A 20,625-nucleotide genomic window follows, 5' to 3' on the forward strand; every position below is an offset into this window, starting at 1 on the left:
AACGTCACCTCCATTTCCTGAAAGCAGCTGCAAAGAAAAACTATATAATTCAATAATTTATTTACCTTTAAATGTTATTACTTTGGGCTAATCCCCTCTAAAGGCAGTAATGTAATATGTGCATGGCCTCCGAGTGTAATCGGTGTAGAGAGAATAGGAAGATAAATGTGCGAGAAGATGTCTTGCTCTCCTTACTGAATGGAGAACACACCCCAAGCCAGCCCTCATTTATGCCTCCTCCACCACCACCACCACCACCTACTGATTGGGTTACACTTTAATTCGCAATTACGGGATAAGGGGCAATTTATGCTGCTGGAACGTTAATGATTGATCAGATAAGGGTCATTCTGGCAAAGCGTGGGTGTTTCCAAACGTGTCTTTGTGCCGGTTGGCTTGCAGTGGGGGAAATAAGAAGAAGCCTCAGGAGGGAAGGGTTCCCCTGCGTTAAACACTTCCCCGAGGAATGCCGCCCGTGCGCGTGCGTGCGCAGTCGCCAGACACTGCCGGCCGGAGAGCGCGAGAGCGCGCGGGGGAGCGTTACACCCGCGGTCAAAAGTGGCACCAAGTAGCCCTCGCGCGCCCTTCAAGAGGCTGCTAACAGCCGCACGAGTGGCTCGCATCGGTCCCCGTAACAAAAACGCCGCCCCAGAAAACGAGCGGCGTGAGTCGCGTCGGGAGATGAGCTCGCGTCTCCCTCTTCGTACGCGGCTCTCACTGCGCACACGCAACAAGCGGTGTGTGGGGGGGGGGGGTCATCTCCCACCAGCAGACCGACTTTGTCGGAAGAATTCGGTCGAGAGGTGCCGTCTTGGAAGAAGATTCGGGGTGAGTCAGATGGGAAGAGGAGCTGTAGGGTGATGGAGAGACGTTGGTGGGAGGGGGGGGGCAATGGGGAGCTGTGACTATTAAAAAAAATTGCAAGCAATGAAAAGACATTGATGGAATCCCTCATTCCCTCCCCCCACCCCGCCATTAGAAGCCAAAGAGATTTTCTCATGCATGAGCTGCTCCATTGACGCCGGGGGGGGGGGGCTGTGGGTAGTTTGTGCCAGCTCGAGAATGAGGGAGCCCAGGGGTGGGGTGGGCGTGGGGGGTGCGCGGAAGAAAGGACGTGGAGAATAAAAAAAAAGGGTGACCCCTGGGAAAAGGTTCTGTAAAAGTGCGGAGCGGCCCAGGATAAGCTGATGATGATGAGTCAGCTCTCGGAAACCTACAGCGCCGGAATTTTTTTTTTTCCTTCAACATCTCGCCGAGTAGAAACGCTGCTTCATCTGCAGCCACATCGACTGGCGACGATGCTACCCTGATCCGCACGCGTTTATCGCCTACGTACACACACGCACACACACGCGCGTGGGCAAAGCAAGCAAGCAAGCATGTGTGCGTGCACACTTAACATGCGCGCGCGCGTGCTCTGCAGCGTTGGTTCGTCCTTTTGTAAAGTTTGTGTTGCCCATTGAGGTCCATTATTGACCCTCTCCTTCCGCGCGTTTGTGAAGTGATTTGTCTGGAGTAAACGAGGATAATAGACCCTCTTTCTCCCCGCACACAGGCGCGGGTTTGCCTTCCCATTGGCTCCCTCTCATGCTCTCTTTCTGCGTGTCTCTCTTGAGTTTGGCATGAATCTTAAACAGCCATTGGGAGTGCGACTTGATTTAATAATTGGCCGCCAAGCCTCTCTCGCGGCAAAGAGCGCAGAGGCGCGGAAAGAGAGCCCCGGGTGCGAACAAAAGAACTCGGAATTCTGATCAGGGCTCGCGCGGACTTCATATGGAAATGTGCCAGATTGTTCGGCTGAAAGATACTCTGGTGCAGGAGAGGCCGGGGGGCTTAGCGCCTCTGTGATCACCGCTGTGGAACTGTCGTGCGCACTGCAGCCCGGTGGCACCTCCGTCACGACGTCTGCTCAAAGCGTTCCTCTGATGAAGTGCCGTCGCCAGCCACGTTGTGTCGGCGGGGGTGGGCAGGGCGTGGAGGAACGGAGGAGGCTACACCACCACCCACCCCTCCGCCTTCCCACCCCGCTCTGTCAATTCTTATGGCCAAGTTAATTGGAATATGAACTGGGGTTGCAAAAAATACGAAAATGTTTGAAGTTAATGGATGTGCGCCACCGCCTTTGCTCTTGCACAGAGGAGGTGAGAGCTTGGGCAGAATGCACGACGGATATAATCAGATCGCGTTGTTACTCATTCCGTTTCGTGTTTAACGTTGTACATGTATTTGTTCTCTCATTTAACAACGGCAAAAGCAAAAAAATGCGGAAATAAAACAGGTGTTCAGAAGATGAGAAGATCTGCATTATTGAATCTCCTGCTAGCAGTATTGCTCGTCGTGGCTTCGTTTCGTTGTTGTTTTGAAACCGCGAGACACCTCAGCGAATTGCCACACCAACGGACACCGCAGACGCGTTTTACGACGACGATGATGACGACTATTCGTGTGATGGCACTCGCTGTCTAGACGTAAATATCCGTATTTACTGCGACCCACATCACCACTGCCGAAGACGCCAGTGGGTGTCCCCGCGCCGTGCTTTGCTCTCGCCCACATCGCACTGTGGCGCGGTGAAATACGCACCCCGCAGGAAATGTGTGGCCGAGTGCGAATGAGACGATGGCTGGAGACAAGTAGGTGGTCGGGAAAGTGTTTTATGAAGAGCGTTTATCAACAGCTGGAATGCACAACACATCAAACAAAACAAAAGACTGCAGGATCCTTAAAAGAAAAAACCGCAGGCACCATTCGCCCGCATTGAAAGGAGAGCGTTGGGGTTTCGGTGTGCAGTGATTGGCGGGGGAGTAAGGGGACAAGTGGAGGAGGGGAGGGGAGTAGGGAGAGTGCACGGTGCAGATTTCAAAATGTAACGGGCTTGGCTTCAAAACCCCCGGCGACAGCGTCTTTCTGAAATAACTCCCCTGGAATGGAAAGTCATGTAACATTAAATCTGCAAAAATGACTTAATAAGGAAACACATCTGTTCGCATGCATTAGGATTAAGGTAGTGAGTGGGATTGGGGCAGTTGTTAAAAAAGCAATAATGAAGTGGTTATGGGCACAGAGCCACGTTTTCATGGCCTCATCGGGCGAACGCGCCTTTAACGTTCGTTTGCAGAGGTGGAAACTGCGCGTGGTCACGTGGCCCCCGAATGTTTGAATTTACTTTTTTTTTGGGACGACGTTTGGTGCCAGTGTTGTTTATTTCTGAGTTGAGTGGGTTTCTTTTTTTTAGCGCCGCGTCAGGCTGCGCTGCCACATGTAATGTTTTGATTTCGACGAGCTACGTCTTTGCTGTTTGTTTTGCATGTTCATTTTAAAACAAAACATTCCAAATCGCCAAAATTGTGGACCATTTTAAACATTTGAAAATAAATTGAGACGTCTGCAGGCGCGTAGATGTTTTTTTCTTTCCTGAATTAGTTTTTTCATCGGCTCTAAAATTTAAAGTTTTAGCTGCATTATAATTAGTAGGCACATGAGTGATATCAAAGTTGGTCCGGGCCTCATTCCTCTTCACAATCCCGCATTGACCAGCTCGGTCAAGTGTGGTAACAACACTCCTATGACTGGACATGGTGTGGCGAAGCCTTCCTACATTTATTAATTTGAGAATGTCTGAAAATAATTGTATTTAGCAGGCATATTTTGTATACGTAAACTAATGTACAGTTACACTATGAAATCTCTTTTACCAGTGGCAAAATATAATGGTAGGTTTTTACCCTTTTAACTGGTACAAAGGTGTCAGTTTTGTACCAGTTAAAAGGGTAAAAACCTACCATTAATGTACAGTTAATTGTTATTACAGTTACATTTGTTAACCAAAAATACGTCCGTTAAAAAAGGCTTATTGCCCTTGTTAAACATGTTTTCCACTTAAGGCCACAGTGTTATTGACAAATGCGTTTGAATTTTTGTTATCATTCAACCAGGGAGACGTGGAGGCCGTGCTCATAACCTCTCTGTGCTCTCTTGCCCTCCTCCACTACAGACGACGAGGCGCTGGGCGCAGGCTACGTGCGCGAGCGTCGCAATGCCCTCCCCACGCTGGCTCCCGGCGCTCCCGGCCCCAGCTCCTCCAGCTCCGGCACCGGCCAGGACGGCAATGGTGGCGGCGGCGGCGGCAGCGGCCGGACCCGCGAGGAGCCGGGCACGACCACGCATCGCGCCGCGGCGCCGGCCAAGCCCTCCGTGGGGCCACATTCGTCCTCCTCCACCTCGTCGCTGTCGTCCGAGTCGGCCCGGAGGTCCTCGATGGGACGGTCGGTCCCGGCGGCGGGCAGCCCGCACGCCGTGTACCGCCCGCCCGGGTACCCGCCTCCCGACCCGCGCGCGACCTGCCTCGACTCGCCCTACGGTGAGAGAGCGCTCGGCACCGCCGCTGGCGTGCGAGGGGGTCCCAGGAGTGGACGGCGGTGTCCGCTGGGCCAGTCTCACGGGACGGCGGTGTCCGCTTCGCTGTCCGCAGAGTCCACACTCACCGGACTGATGCACAAATCGAAAATGGTTTTCCAGAATAGACCATACAACATGTAACTATGCAATGCCCGATTCACAAGTACAAAGGAGGCATCACGGCGATACACTCAGCTGCTCCTGACACGGTTGTCTTGCTTGACCACCTGCATGTGACATTGTAGTTGTTGCTCTGCATCGACATCAGAAGGAATGGGAATACATACAGCGTCAAGAATGCACGGCAGCTTAGCATCGGTCATCGGCGGTGATTATTTGATGAAACATGCCTGCCATTGTTGTACGTCAGTATACTTAATTTGTATGATTTGCTTCATTCCATGCTTGTGCTTCATCGTAATCATTAGCCGTAATAAATCCACTGCTAGATGAAGGAATCCCCATGCCGGCACCAATCCATCATGGTCTCATCCACAGTGGCTGACCTCTCTACTCCATGTCTGCAGTGGTCATCCTTCTCGGGTGATTTTCCCTCCTTTAGCTGCCATTCCATCACCAGGCTTGACGATCAGCCCTCATCTATTCGAATGACGTGTACTGCCCAACCTATTTTATATTTCGTAACATTTAACGCGACGTCTCAAATTTGTATGCGTAATACGACCCATGTGTTTTCCCTCGATATTGTTCAGTGTAATTCCCAGCAGGCATTGCTCCATGCTGCTTTGCAAACGTTTCAGCTTTTTGTTGCTTTTTTGTTGTTGTCAGGTTCCACGCATCTTTCTGATCTATATGTCCTCGCAGGTAACACACGCAACACTGAATGAAAAGCGTCCCTCGTCAAATAGCATTATAACATTTTTACCACATTACCCGAGCAAGTTTGAACTCTGCCTCTTGCCACCGCTAAGGGCAGAGATTGATCGGGTTGTTTACCGATGAGCGTTTCAAATCGGGGCTTTTGCCGCTCTGCCTTTACCAGGCCCGTGATACCTGGAAATAGAAAGTTCCCTGCAGATTTAAGTTGGGGAGGCGGGAAGGAACAGGGACAGCTGTGAGGTCATCAGGCGGCTGCTGGCAGTTTCAGCTGTTTACAGCCTCGTGTTTAACAATAATAAGAGGCGGGGGGGGGGATACAAACCTCCAAAAGAGGACATGAGCAGAAAGGAAACAAACCCGCACTCTCTCGTGCCCCTCCTATTGACCGCGTCTAATAACATGACCCCATCCTGCCCTTTGGTGGGTGCCAAACTGAGTGTTTAGCTCTGCCAGCGTTGAAGGTCAGTGCGGCGTGATGTTGTCAGGCCTTGGGGAGGGGGGGGGGCCTTTTATAAAAGAAACTTGTGAGTGAAGCATCACCGCTCTTGACCCCTTACTTGGGCCGTTATGACTGTGCGTATGTTGTCTGTGTCTACGTGTGCATGTAAGTATGTGCAAGGGTGTGTCTGTCTATGCACGCATGTGTGTATATATTTCCGTACGTATATGTGTAACTCTTTGTCACTGCATGTATGTGCGTGTATATGTGTGTTTGTATGAAAGACGCAGGCACGAAAGGGGGCACAACACGGGGTTTTTGTTAACTTTATGACTTCGGAAATTGGGGCTGGTCGAAGGCTGGGAGCTCAAAGACGTGAGGCCAAGACCCCTGTGGGCAGACTCTGCTCTTTGTTTATCTCCACAATAAGTCCTTCGCGCAGATGGGTTTTATGGCAAATTTTCAAAAAGGCAACGCAAAGCAAAGTGCCGCGGCGCTCGCCCATTCTGACGTAGCGCCTCGCGCGCGGTATGCCAGCAGACGGCCGTGCGCTGCGTGCGTTTCTGATCTCAACACGCCGTATTTTTGTGCGACTTGTAAAGCCGCGGTCAGTGAATCAATTATTTATTTTGCAATCGGGGCGGCCGGCGAAAAAAGGGGCCGATTGAACTGAAAGGCGGCGCGTGCACGTGTGGCGGCAGCAGCGGCGGTGGCGGTTGGCGGCGCATCCTGGCTTGGCAAGATCGCGGTGCGGGGTTTTTTCAGGGGCTCGCCCCGCTGATGCGCTGCCTCAGCGGGGATAGCCTGGTAATTGGGGTTGGGGGCCATTTTTTGACAGATGCAGTCACGAACTCTGAACTCTGACCCGTACCTCTGAGGGAGAGGAGGGGGAGGTTGGGAAAGGGGAGTGTTGTTTTTTCTCATTCTCCCACCTCCCCCCACTTCATCTTGAATTTGCGTCATATTCTGGCAGCACGCCGGAAAACCGCAAACAATTTGTTGCACACGAAGGGGAATTTTAACAGCTTGCACTTATCTCGTCTCGCCGTTGGTTGCTTTTGTTTTAATAGAAAGCGCCATGATGGTTCGTGAGAAATATTCCAAATTGCTCGTTGTGCTATGTTTAGGAACGAAAACTTTGCGAGCTAAAAAAAAAGGAGCCTGCGGATTGTTACAAAAGCTAATGAAGACATTGTGGAGTCAATTGCCCCTGGGGAATGCTGGCTCGCCGTCGGTTTTGGTTTAAGGAGGCTTCGCGGTGTCACTTAGGCATGTCCTGCCCGTGAATTTTTCCAAATGCTAACACGCATAACAACACGCCTGCTCCAGGGAGTCCGCCAAATCAGATGAGCTAGGGTTTACTCGGCAAGCACTGGAGTGCGGAAAAAATATACAGCGGCATATTGAACAATGCCGCTGTACCGAAATGTACCGTTGAAGTCAAATTTTAATTTTTCATCGAAAGCCTTATAAATAGTGGTTCTGTTGAAATATATCGACTGGGCAGTGGGCGGCTGATTAACGTCGCTTTTTTTGCAACGATCGTTGCACGTCGAGCGCCGTGCTTGGACTGCCGTTCTGGCAAAGTCGACCCTCAGCTGCCGGCGCAACTCCGCGTTTAGCGGCGACGCGGAAACTGGATCTGGCCCCCGTAAAAGCGAGGCACTAAAAAAAGCCACAAATGAAATACGCAGATTTGCAGAAAAGACGTTCTCGGGACAGGGGAGAACAAACGCCGTGGCCCTGCGCCAAGGGCAGAGTGCCGGTTTGTAAATCAGCCACAAACAATGTTCATCTCTGGCCAAATTTGGAATCTTGGCCTTAACGTGGCAAGGACCCTGCCGGGGTGCAGAATTGAGGAGCGGAGGAGGCTGGTGGGAGGAGCTTTTATAAAGAAATGCGGGATTGGTCGCGTGGGGGCAGGGCCGAGTCTAAACGAGAACACCCACGTTGAGGGCCCCGCCGCCGATCTGAGGCCAAAGTAAAAAACATGTGGGACAGGCTGGGGGGGGGGGAGGGGGCCGCCTGGAAAGGGGGCGGCGGCAGGCACTGGGGTTACCGCCGCGAGCCGAGGCGCTCTCTTACTGGCGGCGGCGTGGTGGACGCGTAGCCGCACGGCCCCTCGTCTCCTGCGCTGTCCGCCCGGTTTGTCCCGTCCGCCGTCTGCCCATCCGCACCGTGTCACCCGGGCCGTGTCGCCCGAGACGGGGATTTAATTCTCACCGTTGCCGTGTGCTCTGGATCGCTGTGAGCTGAGGCTGCTGCTGCTGCTGCTGCCGCGTCTGTCGGTAAGTGGCTCCGATGAGGTGTATCGGCATTTAATCTCATCTGCTCATTTACAAGTGGTTTTTTTGCGGCAAAGGATGTGTAATTGGCACGATAAGCAAAGGGATTGATGCCAGAAAATGATAACATGAACACGGTGAAACATTAACGCGGCTAAAAATGTAGCATTGCTTGGTTTTGATCGGAATTTAAATCACTGCTTTTGAGTTATATGTTGGCATCTTTTAATTACTCATAATTAATCAAAATCTAACATGTCACGAAATGAATATTTTGTTCATCGTTGCCCGGATGTTTCACCTTTTTGTTCAAGTATGCAGAGCTGGCCTTTTTATTTCAAAACAACGTACAGTTTTTCAATGTAATTCCGAAAGAAAAATCCCAATTCACAAAAGCTCTTGTAAGACTTAAATGTAAGCGTCGACCTGAAGGGGATCTCTTCTTTGTTTTTGGCCAGAAGAAACTTTAAAAAATCCTGCTCCACTTTCGTAGCGCCAAACCAAACGGAGTGCGCACCACAAGGATGCATTCTTTCCCAGGATATTAAAGCAGAGGCTCAACAAAGGCCTCCTTGTCACCATACGTCTCTGCAGGTTTGCATTGTCACAACCGTGCCCTCAGAGGGAATCGCAAGAAATGCTGCTCTCTGTATTTGCAAAAGAAGGTATCAATTGGCAGGTTTATTGTGGCGTGCTGGCCTTTTATATAATTGTTGAAGAGTGGCTCTATTGCGTTTGCTTTATCACGCCCGCTTGCCAGTGCACACTGAGGACCTGAGGGGGGGGGGCAGTTTTTTTCTCCACCGCCAGCCATAAAAATTACCGAGTGACAAGTTTCAAACGACGTGAAGGCTGTCGCCAATTGAAGCACAAATAAACTACGGCCGGCCGCCACCGATCGCTAAAGGGATGGTCTGTCCGACCGCTGTTTGCTCAACTCCAGTAGCCCCCTTCACACGTGAGGACATTTCCTGCGAGCGCAAGGAGGGCTTAGACTTTCACTGTTGCGCGGCCTTGAGGTTGGGGCGATCACCGAGGGTTGCCCAGAGGTGTCCCCCCCCCCTCTCACACGTTTGTGTCTCCGCTTCGTTTTAATGTTGTCCACCCTCTCGAATCTACCAAAGGTGAATCGATTCAACCCTCGCTGCGGGTTCACGTGGTGAAGAGAGTTGTTCTCATGTTCGTGGCTTTGGGGTTTGACGTGTGCCCCCTCTTGTCAGTTCCGAGAGGCAGGCAGGCAAGCGCAGGTGAAAGGCAACAGAGAGAAAGTGCAAGATACACTGTACGATAAGCCACAGACGTCTGTGCCAGACTGATTTGTCTGCGTTGTGAGAGAGATAAAGAGTGTGCCTGTGTCTCTATCAGCCCCATGGATTTGTACCGAGTTTCGTGTTGGTGGTAACAAATGTTTGTTATCCGGTGACTTGACAGTGGGGTTGGTGGAATGCATAGAGATTGAACCCATCATGTGTGAGACTTGAATGAGACGAGAGAGCAAAGAGGTTTGTAACCTGTAACCTTGCAATTATAGTGCACGTGCCTCGTTGCATGGTTCTCAACAGGCTCCCCCAATTTCCTCCCACATGGAAAAATATCCAGGGCATTGGCCCATTGCTACTTGATGGGGATTTCCAGTGTAAATAAAGACAATGATTACGTACTTTTAGGTTCTTTCGGTAAAGTCACGTAGGTATAATCACGTAGGTATAAAATAAAATTGACTTTGCCGAAAGAACCAAAGAGTATGGATTCCTGCAGTCACGAAAGCTTCGAATCACAATAATTACGGTAGTCGTCATCATCAGCCATGCTCTGTCCACTACTGACTGGACCCCCAGAGCCATTGCCATCCCTCTCAGTCTCGTGATGTAACGATGCATCCGGCTTCTGCACGCGAGAGCTAATTTCATCACTCCATGGACGTCCTCGTGAGCGCATTCTGTCCTTTTGCTGCCACTCCATTGTTAGTCTCGACCACCGGCCATCATCCCCACTAGTTACATGTCCTGCCCAAGCCCCTACTTATTTTTCTCAGCAGTCAATGAGATGTCTCGAATTGGCGCATGTTCTCTAATCAATATGTCCTTCTTTCTGTGTCTCAATTTTATTCCAACCGTGCATCTCTACGTGCCTCTTTGGACACTTTTCAGTTTTTGTTCTATTTGCCATGTCGGTTTCCATACTCCTGATCCAAATGGTGACAGGTAACGAAGAAAATAATGATAAATAAGAACATAGTTTATAACAATTATCCACATGCACAGGTACACTTACACACACGGTCTTAGCGCAAATTGACTGTTATCTGAATGTAATATGCACGTTACACGGCGGATTGTACACTGTGATGACGGGACAAAGCAGGTTAAAATACGAATCAGTGACGAGAGACGTAGCTAAATGGGTGACATCACAGCTATGAAGTGAGTCACTCAGCTCCGCGGCTTAGGCAACCTGTGTCGTCGTTGTCTTCACTTCCGTACCGACGTGACGTCCCACCCGTAGCATCGCGCTCCACCGAGAGCGGGCCACCAGCTTGCACGACGTCGCGCGGCTAGCGGATCGACCGAGCGACCGAGCGAGCGAGCGGTGGCATTGCCCGTCTTTTAACACCTTGCGCGCTCGCCTGCATCTCCGGCTCAGCCAAAACAAAAAAAAACCTTGCTCAGTGCCTGGTCGCCACAAGTTTCTCTGGCGGGTTGTTTATAAACGGTCTGGGTTTTCCCGGCGACACTGGCACGCACGGCTCTGCACGTCCAGCCGCAAATGCACTCTCTCCGTGTCCACCCGGGAGAGGCCACTGTCTCTCCGTGTCCACCCGGGAGAGACCACTGTCGGCGTGGCGGACTCAGCGGCATGGCCACTGTGGGTGTCGTGAGCGTCCAGAAACCACAAGCGTGTTGGGGTACAGCTAAGAGTCGCCCAAAATGTTTTGGACAAAAATCATGGGTTTTTTTTGGGCCCGCGTTTTACAATGCTGATTATATGCTGATGACGGAAGTTTTTAAATACATAAACAGTCGCGCAATGAACAGTCCGCTCGGTGCTTGAGTCAGTAGCCAGTGGTTGCACAGATTTTATATAATTATAGTGCATTAGAATTCCCCATGTGTGACAAAGTTGGGCGCCAAGCTTTGGGGAACCTATGTGTAATTTAACCAATGACCACCAGGAACCAGTCACTGGTAGGATTCCCACAACTTCCACTGTGTGGCTGTTTGCCTGCATATACATCTATTAAGATATAAAGCGACCTCATTCACTCTCATGGAGAGATCTGTTAGCTAAAAAGGAGATTTCCATGTATCGTCATCGATGTCTGATCGTATTATCAAACACCGGGTTCCTTTGCATCTGTAATCTAACCATTAACCTCTGGGAACCATTTCCCAACTTCCCAAGCGTGTCAGTGTGGGTGTCCCAGTGTCAAATTGTGGTGCTCATGTAGAGGCCCAGCCCTGCTTGGCTTAGAGCGGGGACTGGAGATGCCACCGACGCGTGTTTGCTTTGCCATATTGACAAAGACCAAACATAACCGGTGTCCGTCCCTCTGTTAACGAGCATTTGCCCGCTTCATTCATCCAATTTTTTTTCTCCCCGAACGCTGTTGTGCCAGCCTTTTGGCAAGCTGATTAATGCCGTTGTGTCAACGGAGAGCACTTCACATGGACAAGCAGAGCACTCGTTTATGACTTTGGCAAACTAATAGTGGGGTGGGGGGGTGGGAGAAGTGTTTAAATAAAGCGCCAGGGCTTAGTGAGTTATTCAGATTAGAGGGGCATTTGCTGTAAAAACTCTTCAGACGTCTCATTGAAATCCCAAGCGGGGTTCAAAAACACAGCCATCTCATAAAAAGGACACTTTTTTCACCCCCGCCTTTTTCACGTTCCACAAACGCAGTTTTATATTTGAAACAATGCAAAGTTGCACGAGGAATGCACACGACATTTCCCCGTGCCAGCAATCCGCTTCTCGCAAAGCCTATTTAAAACAATTCTCATGTTGTTATAAGAAGGCTGCTGCTGGGTTTTTGTTTATTTGTTTTAAGCCCTCAGCGCCAGTAATGGTCATTGCAATTAACACGTGGCAGAAAGTCGTGTCAAACAGAATGATTCATCTTCGCCAGAGCAGGTGCTGGCTCCTTATTAAAGTCCATGCCCTGTTTTGGGAGCGTCACCGAGGAGTGACGGCGCTCGCCCACGTGGTCCAGTCTCTGGGTGGGCACCCCCCCCCCGTACCCCCCCCCCATCCCGACTGACCCCGGGACACGAGCAGCGGTGGCGGTGCTGGCACATTGGGGGCATGGGGTGGGGGCTCTAAGATATTATGTTTGGGGGGCGTCCCTTTCGATTGATACGTTCTCAAGTGAGATAACAGAAGGCATAGAGACGTGAGTTTTAGATGTCGTGCGATGAGACACATTTAGATAATGTTGAGGAATGTAGGTAAACAATACGGTGGTAGAGATGTAGACATCGGACAACGGTGCAGTTTGATGAGACAAGTGAGACACGGACTAGATACGAACGAGGGGTTAATCCACTTTCATCGTCAATTCGCTTTTTATGTTGATGTTAATTTGGATTTGAATTTGAGCAGAAAGTTGACTAAATATTTTTCATGCATTTGGTGGGGCCCCTTGAGCCTCTTGGGACTCCCAGTATGAGATGACTTTGGTAATGCTCCATGCTGCCACTGGACATGAGGCAGCCCCTGCTGTCTCAGTAAAGTCCTCGTTCGGACTCTCTGGTGCCCTCAGTGATCGCAAAGACACCCGCCGCGTAGCCTGCGTAGACCGTTGAGGCGAGTACTTTACTGGTAGCGACCGCCTTTCAAGGCTGGAGTGGCACGTAAGGGGGCCGTGGGTGTCCAGGACCACACGTGGCCACCTTTGTCGACATAGTACTGATTATGACACACCGTGCCAGGTACTCATTTTAAGGCCGAGTCAACTTTGAGGAGGCTCCTGATCGTTTCAGACATTTATCACCAACATTGGCTTTGAGCTGCAGTCGACCTGGGATCTCACCGGGTCTGGGACGCAGTGCGCCAACCACTGGGCCCACCGTTCCCCATACACACACTTGCGCGGGGTAAAGGGCTTCTTGATTTCACGGGCTCACCTGAAACAGCGAAGCTAATTACCCGGACCTAATGACCCAGCATGATGTTTGTGGAATCAAATGAAATTGATAATGTTGAAGCAGATGAGAGCAAATTGGTTTGCTGTGTGGTATATTTATTAAATTCGGGTCGCTTGTTGAACATACTTCTGGTCTCAATTGGCTCTTACCCGGTAAAAAAGCCACCCTATCTTTATATCTTAGAAGATAAATCCCTCTTGCAGAAGAAACCTGGAGTCAACTATGAGGGGGGGAATACCCAAAATGCAATAGATTGAAGTGAAAACATGCACATCAGCAACTATGCATATTTGAAAATAAGCAATACAACTTCAACTTCAAAAAAATATAGAGTTAAATATTTCTACATTAAAAAAATAAAAAGCGAAAATACAATCTTAAATGAGAGAGTGAATACCGTGAGCAAGCACCTTTCCAAAAATGTTCACGTGCAAAATAAGCACGTTGATCAATTCAGTATCTACGTTGTCGCAGTTATCTTGGGGTGGAAATAACAACAAATCTATATATTCCAGAGCTACGTTAGTTGTACAGATACACTTAACTCCGCTATCTACCAAAACTAAATAACACATTACGTGACCAGTGTTTCTCAGCTGGTGTGCGTGCGTGCGCGTGCGTGCGCGTGCGTGCGCGTGCGTGCGCGTGTGTTTGTGTTTGCATGGAGGGGGGGGATCTGACAAACGTTGTCAGCCGCTGTTGCGATGAAGAAGCGGTTACCGTGGTTTGTAAACTGCGGGCTTGTCGGAGAACGGTAATTGCTGTACTCAGGGGACGCTTGTGATAATCCTGGCAGATGTTGGGAGAACTGCTGGCGTTCACATTGCAATCTTCTGGTTGACATCCCCCCGAGTTCTTCCCTCACTGGTTGCCACCCCCCCCCCTCCCCCACCTCTGTACCTACCGACCATCCACCATCTTCCCCACACTCCCACTACTGCCACCACCACCACCACTTCTACTCCAGCCCCCCCAGTAACGCCATCCGGCTCGTGGCATCCGGCGATTATGTAGCATGGCGCACATCGCGGAGACTCATTAAAATCCAGCGTTGAGACAATTAGACCATGAGAACAGTGAGAGCGAGGCTGTGCGTTTCTGCATCTCCCCCTGCAATTAAAGCCTCACGGCGATTAACGTCAAGATGGGGAAACGGGACGGGAAAAAAAAAATTCCCAAACCGCCAGTTCTCCACCGGCGGCTTGCAAACAAGATCAAAAGCATCGTTCCCCCACAGGAGAGAGAGAGAGATTCCGTGTTTTTTTTTGGCCGTGTTCGGAACATGAGAACAATAGAGATGCAGCGTTGGTGCCATAATTGGGTGGCCTGCGGTTGGATTTTTAACACGTAAGTGGATTGACTAACGGTTCACTTACTTAAACTGATGTGGCCCTCAGCTTCGCGACAAGAGATTGCAGCTGTTACCGTGGCTCTTCCAGCAGCGGAATTGTCCGGGGCTAATTAGCGCAATTAGTACATAGTATCTCAGTGGCTACCCATGACCAAATCATTCACCAGAAATTCGCCCGATTTTAATCAGATCTCAGAAGCTAAGCAGAATTTTTGAGTCAGATTTGTGCTTTGGTGAGTGACCACCATACATTAAACAGGTCGTGTTTTTGTGAGCCTATATGTTTACCGATTAGGAGTTGGTTCATTGTTGTTGTAGTAAGGTCACGTAACCCCCACAACTCACAGAAGCATGGGGAGGCCCTTATCCAGAATTACATTGATAAAAGGATACAGTCACGTGCTTTCCAGCGATCAACATGTTGATAGAAATATCAAGAGAGAGAGAAGAACGTTTCAGCGATGAGGTGGCACTGCGTGTGGGTAAGCCAGCAGCGCCGATCGCCACCCATTCATTAACAGTTTTGTTTTCCTTATGAGGCCACTTCCCGTGAGCACGAGGTTGGGTTTCCGATGCGAGGCCCTGCGGCCGACATGCCGACCCCCAGCGCTGCTGTAGTTTTTTTTCGTATTTTTGTTAAAACACGCAGCATGTTTTGTGTTCCCGCACGCATCTGTGGGCGGCTGCTCTTGGGCCACGAGCGACCGTGACAACTTCATCCGTTGAATTTAAGCCGAATCGAGCAGTCCACGCGTATATACTGCCCTGTGAGCTCTTGAAGTCGTCAATGATGGATTACAAACAAAAATATCTCCTGAAAAGAAACATTTAATAATGATCGAGTACAGTAATATTACACACACACATACGTACAACCCTTTTGTCGATGAGGTTTTTCCCCACGCCCTGTGGGGGTCATGAGGGTCACATGACCGTTCCTCGCCAGGTTGGTCTTTGCAAGCAGCGGAGCGTGGACGCAGGAGCATAGAAGTACAGTACAGCAACGGAATTGACAGCATTGGCCTCTGCTGCCCATAATCTAGCTCCTCAGCACCCTTACAACGCCTGTGTTTGTATGCATGGTGGCGGCCCGTCCAAGCGCTTAACCATGCTGGGTCCTGCTTAGCATCCGAGATCTGCACGAGATCGGCCAAATGCCGGGCGATTTGGTCACTGGCAGTGATGCTGCTGCAGCACACAGCCTAATTTCTCTCCCTAATCACGGGGGCTTTGAGGCAAAAATCAGACCTCCCATTCATCACCGCCCTGTCAGCGCAGGCTTTGCTTGTTCTGCACCGCTTTTGTGGTTTCTCCGAGGATGTTGAAATTTTGGTTGTACTTTTTTCTCCTTCTTTGACCTTTTAAAGAAATGTTTGAGAAAATAGCTGCAATGCCTCGCATCGAATTTGCGTGGTGGGGGGAGCGGCAGGGGGGGGGGGCGAAGGCGCGCAGGGCAGACGCCCCCCCCCCCCCGCAGACGGCCCTAACGTTATTGCTTCTCATCACCAGCAGCTTTCAGGAAGCAATTCGACAGCCATTGTTTGGACAGGACCACGCAGGGCCTTCTCCGAGGCCGTTTCCTGTGCTCTGATCACGATTACTTGAGGGGGGGGGAGGGGGGGAAGGAGACCATGGACAGTGGGAAGCAGAGGAAGCTTCACTGAAGCTGTAAAAAAAATAAGGTGAATGAAATAAACCTCGGGGAGGAACCAAAAAAATTGCCTCCGCGGATGTTTTTTTGAGAGCAAATTGCAGGAAAATATCTGCTGTGGAAAAAGTAAAAACATACAAACCAATGATGTTTATTATATAACCTGGGTGCAATGTTGGATTTATAGTTAATTTACAAATATACACTTTACTTCCTAGCGCTGCCGGTCTTGTGCCGAAACACGAATAGCAATGGCGGTTTAAACGTGAACAAGGATAGAAAGGAAAATGTTTGGCATATTTCAGGTTGATGTTTGGCACATTTCAGGTTGATTTTTGCGAATGCCATGGTTCTGCCGAACGTCCTGAATTTGGAAGCAGTGTGGCTCTTTAAACAACGCGGAATGTTTCATCAATGAGCGATGGCTTCCTCCTGTTTGTTCAACGTTTGGAATAATGTCAACATTGTCAATCCTGCCTCGATCGCCAACGATTAATAATCATGACCAAAAGGCTAATTAGGGGGCCTGTAACCAAACTAGTTGTGCGTCTCTTTAGCTGACATTTAGTGGCTACTGACACTTCAAGGGGTTGTGGGAAGACGGAGAAGAAAAGGCCGACTAATGTAATGGAATGTTGGCCATATAGGGCAGGGGTTGGCTGAAATGAGCCGACGATGGGAGAGAGAGAGAGAGCCACCGACACACAGCTGCAGGAAGTGCCAATACAGCTGCCGGCTGGCTCGTCGCCCGAGGGCACAGCCAATGTGAGCACCTATCCTGAACTTCACAGCCATTTCTGTGCACGCACCTATGACCCCTCCCCCCCCACCCTCCCACAGCCACCCCCACCCTCTATCACATGCACCACCCACGCCTTCGCCAACCTCCTACCCCCCCCCCCTTTGCCTGGCGCTTTATGGCAGCAGGCGAAGCCCTCTCGGTCAGGGGCAGTCATGAACCCAGTCACATGAGAAAACAATTACGGGGACCCTGGGACTGCTTTATTTAACTTTGTTATTTATTTATATATTCGGCTGAATTAATGGGGTGCTGTTGCTCACCCTGGGCCCAGAGGACAAGCCCCCCCCCCCCCACCAATAAAACCTTCTATCTGTCCTCCTCACAGCCGGGTCACAAATGCTCATTTACAAGGGCTTTGCTCACTCAATTGGTTAATTATTGCCAGTGCCGCTGCTTTGTACCTTGAGTAGCCAGGCAGGGCAGTTGTGCTCACAGGAGTTTGAGGTCGGAATTTCCTTCCTTTGAATTCCTATTTAACGCCCGCACCCTGCTAATGTAAGTATCGTCATGTTGCCTTATTACATAAGGTGGGCGCATTGATAAACACTGAGCTCTCGTGAGTCTGAGTGTTGTTCCCCCTCTTGTGGTGGCCGATCTTGGCCAGATCCTTCTATCCTCCCATCATCCCGGCCTATAATTACAAAGGACACTTGAATGGATCTCAGAGGTCGGCTCCTGCTCCTCCTCCCTTACACTCGGGGGTGGCACTTCGCTCTGAGCGTTCCCAACTGACACTTCACCTCGTGACTACAGTGGCACAGTCGGAATAAAGCTGGGGAAAGCAACAAATAAACAACAATTATGAAAAATCATGCATGCGCGTAGATTCCGTAATGTTTTTCAACATGCGTTTGTCTTTGTGAGTATTTATTTTTGCAGTATGGAAGCTGGTTGGGTAGCCGTCAGGGTGAAATGCGTTTGCATATTTGAAAATTGTCCTATTTATCCTGATTTATGTCTCCGTGCTTTTCGGGCAGCGCTTTTATCAATTTGGCCATTTTTCAAGAAGTTAAGTCCGTGAAACCAGCACACCCTTGTACTGCAGATTCATTCACGTTCGCTCATCGTTACGGGAGTTGTACTTGCCCCTCGGTAGTTCCAGACGGATGGGCGTACGGGTGGACATGCATCGCTAATGCATTAACGTTTTTAACTGTAGCTGGAAAGCACTGACAATGAACCAAAATTATCTCACTGATCCGGTTCATGATCAGTAACGTAGCTTCGCACGAGCCAGCTTTGCGGCGTGTGAGCACGAAGGAGTGCTCGCACCGCCCGCCCGTGAGAACACGTTAGCCCGGATAGCGAGAGAGTAAACGAGCGGGACCCCGCTTGTGGGTACATTCACGAGCACCATCTGTGCGCCCACATGCCCTTGAGCAGCTAAGCCCACGGGACCCGCAGGGCGGGCGTGAGAGTCTCGCTCGGGGTCCTTGGCAAGCACCGCACGGACGAGGTACGGCAGACGAACCCGATTAGAAAACGGAGTAAAGACGTGTGACAATCTTATTGCGGCACGGCACACTCAATATTTGCGGGCTTTGGAGCGCCCCGTGGTTTCCACGTTATTGCTGCTGCTTTGTGATAGGGGTGCCTGGCCAGGTGCAAGTCTGACGGGGGAAATGTGTGTGAATCGTTCGCACATTTGTCAAATATTCCTGGATTGCATTTTCAGCCCAACTCGCGGTAAATGAACTTCATATTTTCGAAATGGAGTGCCATATGTGCGGTATGTCTTTCATTAACACCTTTCACAAATGCAGTATTATTTTATTGTTTTTTAATTGCATGCCAGGAGTGATGCATAAAATATCACAAAAATAAATGCCAACCATTCTCAATTTTCCACTGGATGAAGGCTTCGCCATGCCATATAGATCATTGGGATTTTTTGTACATACTTCACCACGCACTGATCAGCGCGTGGTGAAGTAGTGGGGACGAGGGGGTAGGGGTGGCTATGACTGCTGATATCTCTTGCCACTCACGTTTGCGCTGGCCAGGAATTGAACTCGGGTAATTCGGTCCATAGCGCTGTCCACTAACCACTGTACCACTGCTCCACCAACAGTTATATATGCCGATGGAATTTCACCCCAAAGCACCCAACAGAAAACAACTCCAGAATCATCTGATTAGACGAGCTGCTCAGCGAGTCAGTGACCTGCTCCGCTGGTAGGCGATCTTTATCTGCGTAGGAAATTAAGTTTCACTGTCACGGGCAAATTCTTTATGTATATCTCTCAGAACTGGGTATGGCTGAACTCGGTGCATGTATGCAGTTTTAGGAAGAATTTGTTGTTGTGTGGTGTCCAACGGTCTTGATGTGGGCCTCGGTGCAGGGGCACATTCACACTTTGGAAGGTGGGGGGGGGGATTCCACGAGTGATTGGTTCCCGGTTGTTATTGTTCAGATTACAGATAGTGTCCATGAAGTTCACCCCCGATGTTATCGCAGACGAGAGGAGTTCTAATGCACTATAATTATATAAAATCTATGTACCTACTGGCTACGAACCTATTTGTGTGCTTGAGTCATCGGCATAATTAGCATTGATGTCGCCTTGTTGAAGGGATAAATATGTATGTTTATGGGAAAAATATGTCCGAGATTTGTGTACGTTAAACGGGCATCTCTAAGCCACGTGCAAAAACGTCAGGGGTGTCTGGACGCTGACGACACCCACGTTGGCTGAAGGCCCTCCTGCCTCTCTGCCAGGGGAGCCTCCAGGCACCCTGTTTGCTGCAGACCGATTGATCGTGGGGCCGTGTGCGTGCGTCTGTGTGTCTCTGTGAGCATTAAATGTGATGAATGTGACTTGGGACATGAGATAGGGCAGCTGTGTGGCCCATGCACGAGAGTGAAACGTAAAACTTTACACAAACAAATAATGAACGCAACCCCTCACAAGGTGGCAGAGAGATTTAGCGGTTGCAAAGTGCTTGTATTGTAGACGGGTTTTTTTTGTTATAACAAGGCATCACTCTTCTTGTTTTAATTATGGTGTGATTTTGAGTCACGATGTAATGTCGTGAATGATTTAAAGAGAGAAGAAACACAATTATTATTTGTTCATAGATAGGGGAGTGAGGATATGGGAGGGGGGACCAATCAACCGCTGGGAGAGATGTTAAAAGCTAAGGTTCAATATTGAACGCGACTCTCGCTCGCTGCCCAAACCTGTAGACGACGCACATGTTGGGAGTTTGCTGCGGAATGTTCATTTTCATAGCGCTGTGGGGGGGGGGGGGAGTTATTTCTTGGTGACCTTTGCACCTCTTTTCACCCCCACCATTCACTTTGCAGACCAACCACTGAAGCGCCACTTGTGTAACTAATTTTAGGGAACGGTGGGGCACAGCTCGGAGGGAGGGAGGGTCGATGGCGGAGGTAGGAGCCGTGGAGGAGGAGAAGGCCGATGGGGTTAAAGCAATGTGACACATTGAACGCCCTCCCTACCACCCACCTCTCCCCCCCCCCCCTCCCCATACTTGCACTGCTCTCAACTTTAGCTGCTCGGACTGACGAGGTGCGATGATGTGTGTGTGCGTTCCCACCACCACGGCAGGCCCTCACCCGCTGCTGCATGCGCTGCACGCCCCCATCCCCATCAACAGCCGCCACCAGGAGGGCCGCTACTTCTACGAGCCTCCCCCCCTACACCCGCTGCATGGGTAAGATGCGCGGCCGAGCCTCGGCCGCTTGCCCGCTTGC

General features: G+C 50.2%; 1 protein-coding gene across 2 annotated transcripts in view; it reads left to right on the forward strand.

Annotated features, from left to right (window-relative positions):
* LOC144934495 (zinc finger protein GLI4-like) overlaps nucleotides 1-20,625 on the forward strand; it is an 87,153-nt gene that overhangs the window by 32,201 nt on the left and 34,327 nt on the right. Inside the window, exons 3-5 of one of the 2 annotated variants that reach the window (XM_078860313.1) lie at nucleotides 3,995-4,360; nucleotides 5,188-5,223; nucleotides 20,480-20,585. In XM_078860313.1, the coding sequence (XP_078716439.1) occupies nucleotides 3,995-4,360; nucleotides 5,188-5,223; nucleotides 20,480-20,585 (508 nt within the window). The remainder of the gene's footprint in view (nucleotides 1-3,994; nucleotides 4,361-5,187; nucleotides 5,224-20,479; nucleotides 20,586-20,625) is intronic. The other variant, XM_078860314.1, reaches the window with a different exon arrangement.

The sequence above is a fragment of the Lampetra fluviatilis genome, chromosome 10 (assembly GCF_964198595.1).
Source record: "Lampetra fluviatilis chromosome 10, kcLamFluv1.1, whole genome shotgun sequence".
NCBI classification, from domain to species: Eukaryota; Metazoa; Chordata; class Hyperoartia; order Petromyzontiformes; family Petromyzontidae; genus Lampetra; species Lampetra fluviatilis.